This window comes from Poecilia formosa, unplaced genomic scaffold (genome assembly GCF_000485575.1).
Source record: "Poecilia formosa unplaced genomic scaffold, Poecilia_formosa-5.1.2 Scaffold1, whole genome shotgun sequence".
NCBI classification, from domain to species: domain Eukaryota; kingdom Metazoa; phylum Chordata; class Actinopteri; order Cyprinodontiformes; family Poeciliidae; genus Poecilia; species Poecilia formosa.
Genome location: NW_006799940.1, coordinates 543,416 through 551,022, shown reverse-complemented (window position 1 = coordinate 551,022; position 7,607 = coordinate 543,416). Strand labels below are relative to the sequence as shown.

Below are 7,607 nucleotides of genomic sequence, written 5' to 3'. Positions count from 1 at the left end.
AAATAATAAAAAATATTTTATTATTATTTTTAAATAAAAATAATTTGAACTAGGTGAAGATAAAACTGCCATGTAAGGATGTTTGTTAATCTTAAATGGAAAATATATTTATTTGTTTGTACAGTAATGGCTTTTTTAATTGATTATTATATTAGTTGATGATTATTTCAAAAATTGATTAATCGTTTCAACCCTATATTTCACTACTTTATTTTTGTTTACTTTTGCAATATGATCCAAAAAATAAAACACATTGAAGTTAGTGATTGCAAAATGTAATTTCTATTTATAAGGCCTAAAAACCAGTTTCCCACTCTTCTGAACCAGTCATGTGATTTCCTGCCTATTATCCATCCCCCTTTGGAGGCAGAGGTGCCTCTCGCCTTTCTGTCAGCCTCTGAACACTTTGGTGTGAATGTTTCATGCCTTCTACATCTGCTGCATTCAGCAGCAAGCTGCTTCTTTATTCTCCTCCAATTCTGCACAGATTTCAGACAGAAATCTGAAAAATACTTCAGTGAAAAAAGGGGATCTGCCAGGAGTAATTGAGCCTTCTGCAAATAGGCTCATCTGCTCTCCCCCCTTTAGAAATGTAGATGAAACTACTCATGAGCAAATTGTTGTTTTCATATTAGTGAGGGGTATTGCATAACCTAAAGCAGAAAGTGGAGCTCTGACGCCTCCTGCTGGTCGTCACTGCATCAAGTTTGGATGAAAATACGTATATGTAAAAAAAAAATCTATTTTAGAAGATATACTCTGCAAAAACACTAAATCTTTCCAAGTATTTTGGTCCTGTTTTTAGTGCAGATATATCTTAGTACATTTGAATTGAGACAAAACTATCTAAAAAGTAACTTTTCAGCAAGAAAATTGAGTTTTAAGCCAATATATTCCTTAATATTGATGAGAAAGTATGGAAGATTATTTCACCTATAATATGGAAATGTCTTGTTATATGTGAAATTATGATATTAATGAATTATTGACTTAAAACAAGCTTGTAAGTTAGTTTTGCCTTAATTTAAGTGTACTAACTAGACCAAAAGTACTTGGATATTATTTTGTGTTTTTGCAGTGTTTCATAAGCTTTGCACAAAAACACAAAATCTTACCAAGTATTTCTTGTTTAGTTTCTACTGCAAATATCTTAGTAGATTTGAAATAAGACAAAACTAACTTAAAAGGAAGTTTTAAGTCCTTAATATTAATGAAAACGTTCTAGTTCCACTGGTGCCGTTACCTAGCAACGCCAGCCAAGCCCAGCCCGTCTCCTAGCAACCCGGTTCTAGTTCCACTGGCAGATTATTTCTCTTATAACGAGACATTGTTCCCGTGTTATAAGTGTTATAATATGCCAGTGGAACTAGAAAGTTTTCATCAATATTAATGAATTATTGACTTAAAATTAGCTCTGAAATCTGTAAGTTAAATGTGCAAAGATATTTGCACCAGAAACTAGACCAGAAATATTAGATAAGATTTTGAGTTGCTGCAGTGTGTCACAGTGTGTTCTGAATATGCAAATCTTGACATTTCCAGGTGAACAAAGTGCTGCGAAACCACAACATCAAGCCTCACTGGATGTTCGCTCTGGACAACATCATCCGGAAAGCCGTGCAGACCGCCATCACCATCCTGGTGCCAGGTAGCGTCCGCGGCGTCTCGAGCAGAGCCCCTCTAATCGAGTTAGAGCCGGCCTGCTGCTGGCCAGATCCTACTGATGGATATGTGAGCTGTTTGGTCTCAGTGCTCAGCTTTGAGCACAAATAAGAAGAGAGGAAGCGAAAATGCTTTATATTCAGGGAATACATGGAGAAAGACGCTCAGATTTCAAATTAATATATAGCTTTTTTTTAATCCGATTAACAATCTGCTAAAACGTTACAGAGTGATACATCGGAAGCTAAATTAATCTAAAAATAACTATATTTGCTTTGGCTTTTCCTTTTCTGCTTGGACTGCAAAAACACAAAATCTTACCAAGTAATTTTATCGTGCAAATATCCTAGTTCACTTGAAATTTACGAGTGACTTTTTAGCATAACAGAAACATGTTTTAGGGTTAACCCGATTAATTTTGATTAATTAATTAATTAATGAAATAATTAACTAATTTGGTAATTGATTAATTATTAACTGGGGTTGCAGATTCCAGCAGTAATTAAGCCAAAACTGTATAAAATATGTACATTTAAATGTACATATGTTTTATATGTTTTATGTACTTAAGATAAAACACTTTTGTCTGTCAGTATGTTTTAGCTAAAACTCCTCAAACTGCAAAGTTTTAGCTTCACTCGGTTCAAATTAAGCAATAAAATGTTTATTTTCTTACATAAAAAATGAATTTTGTTATTTATTTGCATCTTTTAATCTATTTCTAATATTATAGAAAAAAGTTTTAGGTGGTCAAATGAAAATCTATGCAATATGCCAATTTTTATAGATTAATTGTCAGAATAATTGATTATTTATTTAGTTGTATTACAGGACTAAAGATGCTGGAACTGAAACTGTTATTTTCTTTACAAATTAATTAATAAATTTGTTCACAAATTTAACTTGTTTGCAAAACATCCAATTTATAAAAATAAATATGCTGTAATTTGATTTAAAACAAAAACAACTAGAACTCCTGCCGGCTTAATGAATGAAGAGAAATAAAGTTTTCCATTTCGTTTTACAAATAAAAATCTGAAAAGTGTGGGTTGCATTTTGTGTTCTGCCCCATTTCTTCTGTTTCCTCTAAATGAAATCAAGTGCATGGTGATCTAAATACTTCAAGCTTTTATCTCGACTTCTGAATTCCAGTTTAACAAAACAACCAGAAAAGCAGCAACGTTTCCGCCTCGCTGCTGGTTTCATGAACAGGACTTTCTGTCTTGTTTTCAGAGCTGAGGCCTCACTTCAGCCTGGCCTCAGAAAGCGATGCGGCCGACCAGGACGACTTTGACGACGACGTGGAGCCCGTCAGAAACTCCACCCACCAGAGCCGCGTGCCCGCCGTCGTCGCCCAGGACGACACGGTGGCGACGTCCGGCGTGAGCACGCTCAGTTCCACCGTCTCCCACGAGTCCCACAACGCGCAGCGATCCGTGAACATGGAGCTGGGCCGCATGAAGCTGGAGACCAACAGGTAGACACTGATAACTCCTGCAGGGGTGTTCTGGTCGTGTTCGTCGTCTCCTAAAGTAAACCTCCTGTGTGTTGACTGCAGGCTGCTAGAAGAGCTGCTGCAGAAGGAGAGAGAGTATCAGGCCATCCTGCAACAAGTGCTGGAGGAGAGAGAGCAGGAGATCCGACTGCTGAGGATGCGATCTGAGCCTGCAGGTCTGCGCTTTAATGAAACCAACACAACCTGGCTGTGGTTCAGTGTGCAAAAGATGTGGAGACACTATAAAAAAGTGTGTTCATACACATCCATATATACACAAAGATGGCACTTTTTTATCACATTCTGGAGGTGCAAATTGGAAGATTTCAGACTATATGACATATTTCTTGACTTTCTATCGAACTTAATCATTTGGCTTCCTTCTTGTGTGCAGATTTTGCACTCAAGTTTAAAGAGGAATTATTATGCAAAATTCACATTTTGCACATTTTTGTACTTCCTCCATTTGGGTCTCAACTGCTTCTAAAAACAGTCCAAGCGCTAAAAAAGTTTTTGGCAATAAGTTAAAAGTTTTTTTGGTGTCTGGAAAATGAGCCTTTTCAAAAACTTTCTGAATGTAACGTCACAAATCAGTAGGAACTGCCCCGTTACCTAGCAACCACAGCCGAGCCCAGCCTTCTATTTCATAGAAAAGATGCAATGAACATGTTTAGTATCACCCATAAAACTATCCAAACCTGTCCAAGGAAGCAGAAAAGGTCACCTTTTCAATAGCATGCTTTATCATTTAGTTTTGGAAACATCTTCCTGGCTACTTTTTTTAAATAAATGCGACAACTTGCTCTGGTTTAGAACCCCCCACTGCGTCAGAAAGCTTACAGGATCGGAGACGTGAAGCTGGAGAGAGACACGAAGACCCTGAGCTGACCGGCTGGCTGAGGCTTTCCGGAGCTGACCAGGACGCTATAGACAGAGTAAAGACATTCTACTTTTTATTTCCTCATTACAGGAACAGGAGGTTGTTAAATTAATATTCATGTTTTTGTCTTTTTCTTTAGATACTGAACGAGGAGTATACTTTAAATGACATCCTTCATTATGTGACCAGAGACGACCTGAAGAGTTTAAGACTGAGGTAGTTAAACATTCACTCTTTACTGTAACTAAAGCTCAGTTTCACTTCTGTGTTCAGTCACAGAAATACAAGCAGACGATTAAATCTGTTCTGTACAGGAATACAGAAGTGAAGCTGCAGCAGCTGCCTGTTGCATCATTGTGCATTGTGGGGTTTTACTCTGTTGGCACAGAAAAACTTTACGCTTTCCTCTCTTCTCATTGGGACCAGAAGTTCAATAGCTTAGTGGCTTTATAGTATAAAGGGGAAAGCTCTGGAATCGTGTTTTCTGTTAATTATGCTCATCAGCTCTAACTGGATGAGGAAGTTCAGTAGATCTGGAATCTGATTTGTCTTTCTTTGCAGTAAAAATATTCGTACCACTCAAATTTTACCGCTTTTCTTCATGTTACAACCACAAACTTCAACATTTTAACACTTAAGGGAGAAGTGAAAGGAAAACGAAACGTGCTTATCTTGTCAACAGACTCTCCTGGCTAAGCTGGAGAAAAACACTCCTGCAGCATGATGCTGCCTTCACCGTGTTTTACTGCAAAGGTTGTTGTGAACACAGTTAGTTTTCAGCCACAGATCATTTTGCATTTGAATTAGTTAAAAAAATAATAGAAGCTTAATACCCGACTTTTTGTAGATATTAATGTCTATAATATTTCTACATCTATGAATCCTTTATCTTCCACTTTAAAATCTTGCTTCACTTTGTTATAAATAAATACATATAAGTTTGTGGTCGCAAAAGGACAAAATGGGGAAAAGTTTATAGAGGTATGAATAATTTTGTAAAGCGATATTTGGCGCCATCTAATGGCCTTGCTAAAAATACATTTACACGTGTTCCTATCTAGCTGTTTCATTATTTGCCTATCAGTGTTGTTGATTTTTACTTCAAAATATTGAAGTAAAAATCAACAAAAACATTTCTTAAAAATACACAACAAAAATATTTCTTTTGTTGTGTATTTTTTGAGTTTGTTTGTTTTACTGTTTCTTTTCTGTCTAATCTGTGAACATTTTGCATCTGTTTTTTTGTTTTGTTTTGTTTTGTTTTGTTTTTTTATCCAGTCCATTAATTTTTTTCTGATTCTTATTCAGGTTTTTTGCACTGATTGAATTAATCTTGTCTTGTTTGGTTATAATAATTAGCAGTTAGAAACTTAACTCCATGTCCTGTTACTTTTTCCTATTAATTTTCTATTAACTCAGCATTTTAAATTGGACTGAGTTGTACATGTTTTAATACTTCTTGAATCTCAAATGTATAATAATCAATTAAAATAGTTAAAGAAGCTATTATCATAATGGATTTCTACTAAATGCAGTGTATCAGCTGTGATATCCTTTGAGTTTACAGCTTTTTCTCTCCTTGTTTCTCAACAGAGGTGGAGTTTTGTGTAAACTATGGAAGGCCATCACTGACTTCAGGCAGAAACCAGCCTGACGCCTTTTCTACGAGAAGCCAACCTTGATGTTACCTCAGTATTTATAGGAACAACCAGACGTTTAGGAGGAAAAAACCTGCCTTTATTGGACAGCTTTCCAACCACACAAGAACCTTCTGGAGATTTTTTCTAATTTTCAAACCAAGATTCTGGATTTTAGGAGATTTTTAAAACTATTTTAAAAGAAAGTGCCACTTGTTTTGATAGGACTGTTGGGTAGAAAACGCTGTTTTTGTTACAGATCCACAATGACAAAATTATTTAAATGTTAGGCTTGTTTTTAGCAAAACATTTTCTCCAGACTTATCGTTACGTTTACAGAAGTGGAGACTGACCGCTTTTTAAAATGCCTGAGACACAAAATACTACATCCAACGTCGTCTATACTAATATTTTTATCGCAAAATCTTATCACTACTTTATTTAAATAAATTTTATTTAATTAAACTGTGGAACATGACAGTGCATGCTCCTTGGTTTTAGTTTTATTTTTTATTTAAATATTTTCTTCACATGTCCTTTTAAGGAGCAAATTTACAGTTTTATTGGAAATTATATTCTTCTTGTAAATAATGTGTTATACTTCATCTGTGAATGACTTTTATGTACTTTATAGAAGATATTGCTAAACATAACTAAGCCTCCATGTGAATTGGACCAAGCCTGCGTTATGAAGACAACGGGGAAAATGACGTGTATATTATTGTATTTTCCAGTCTCAGCTGTCATAGGAAGAAGTAGCATTCAGTTGGTAATTAATTAATATAACATGATCTCATCATTGGCTTTTGTTGTTGTACACCGGCACAGTTGTATTTATATCCTGCTTGTAATCCTTGAATCTGATGTATTTTGTGGTGAAATGAAAACAGATTTCTCTTTTATGGATCTTTTTTAACTATTTTCTCTGAAATGGCGGAAATAATCATGAACAGATTGTCAGTTTCATTTTATATTCAAGATGATTCAAGATTTTTGTGTCATTGTTAAAATAAAAATGTTTGTTGAAGCTGTGAAAAAAGTGTGAAATGTATTTACATTTCCCTGCTTTCATAGGTGATCATACACTGATGTAAAATGTAAATGTTTGCAGCTAAAAGTACCAGAAAAGTAACTGCAAAGGTATTGAGTAACTGTACCACAGTGTGAGAACTATGGCCAGTTACAGACTTGAGAATAATTTCTCAACTTAAATTAGCAATTCTAATAAATCTGTACAAATTAAAAAAAAATATATATATATATTTAAGTAATACACTAATATTATTACCATGGGGGGGAAATGTACGCTTATATCAAGGGCCAAAAAACAGCATAATTTAATCAATAAATAAGGTCATATTTATTGTTTGAATTATTACATTTAGTAATTTATGTGTACTATTTAATTTATTACATTTAAACAGTACATTGCTTAATTGTAATAATTTAAGTGAAACAAAACATGTAAATGGTATAAATAAAAACACTAAACATTATTTAAATATTTGAATGTTTTTTTATTAAACGTCCAACTAAGTTATTAAATCCTATGTGATCATTTTAGTCCTGTTGCAGCACATTGTATATTTAAATTACGTCACATTTGCTACAGATGAGGTGATTGTACTGTAGTTAAACTGTTGTGCAGGTTGACCAATCAAATCATTTTCACAGTTTTAGGTACCAAAATACGGACCAAAAATAAATACTGAAATAATTTAATGATTTAAACATGCAATTCAAGTTTTATTGAGCATTTACAACTGTAATTTATATATTAAATAAATTCATTATACATTTCCACAAGGACATATTTTAGCTTAAATTTATTTGATCTAGTTTTAAATAAGCTATCGAACATTAAGATATTTATTTAACTATTTATTTAGATCCCATCACTTTTGATTCACTATACACTACATCTGAGCTGCAA

The 7,607-nt window shown here is 34.3% G+C and overlaps 1 protein-coding gene across 1 annotated transcript in view; it reads left to right on the top strand.

The window, feature by feature from the left end:
• Positions 1-6,713, top strand: part of map3k5 (mitogen-activated protein kinase kinase kinase 5) — a 70,805-nt gene extending 64,092 nt beyond the window's left edge. The window contains exons 25-30 of the mRNA XM_007575803.2: positions 1,543-1,648; positions 2,896-3,139; positions 3,221-3,333; positions 3,971-4,092; positions 4,177-4,253; positions 5,631-6,713. Of these exons, the coding sequence (XP_007575865.1) occupies positions 1,543-1,648; positions 2,896-3,139; positions 3,221-3,333; positions 3,971-4,092; positions 4,177-4,253; positions 5,631-5,691 (723 nt within the window). The 3' untranslated portion in view covers positions 5,692-6,713. The remainder of the gene's footprint in view (positions 1-1,542; positions 1,649-2,895; positions 3,140-3,220; positions 3,334-3,970; positions 4,093-4,176; positions 4,254-5,630) is intronic.
• The last annotated feature ends 894 nt before the right edge of the window (positions 6,714-7,607 follow it).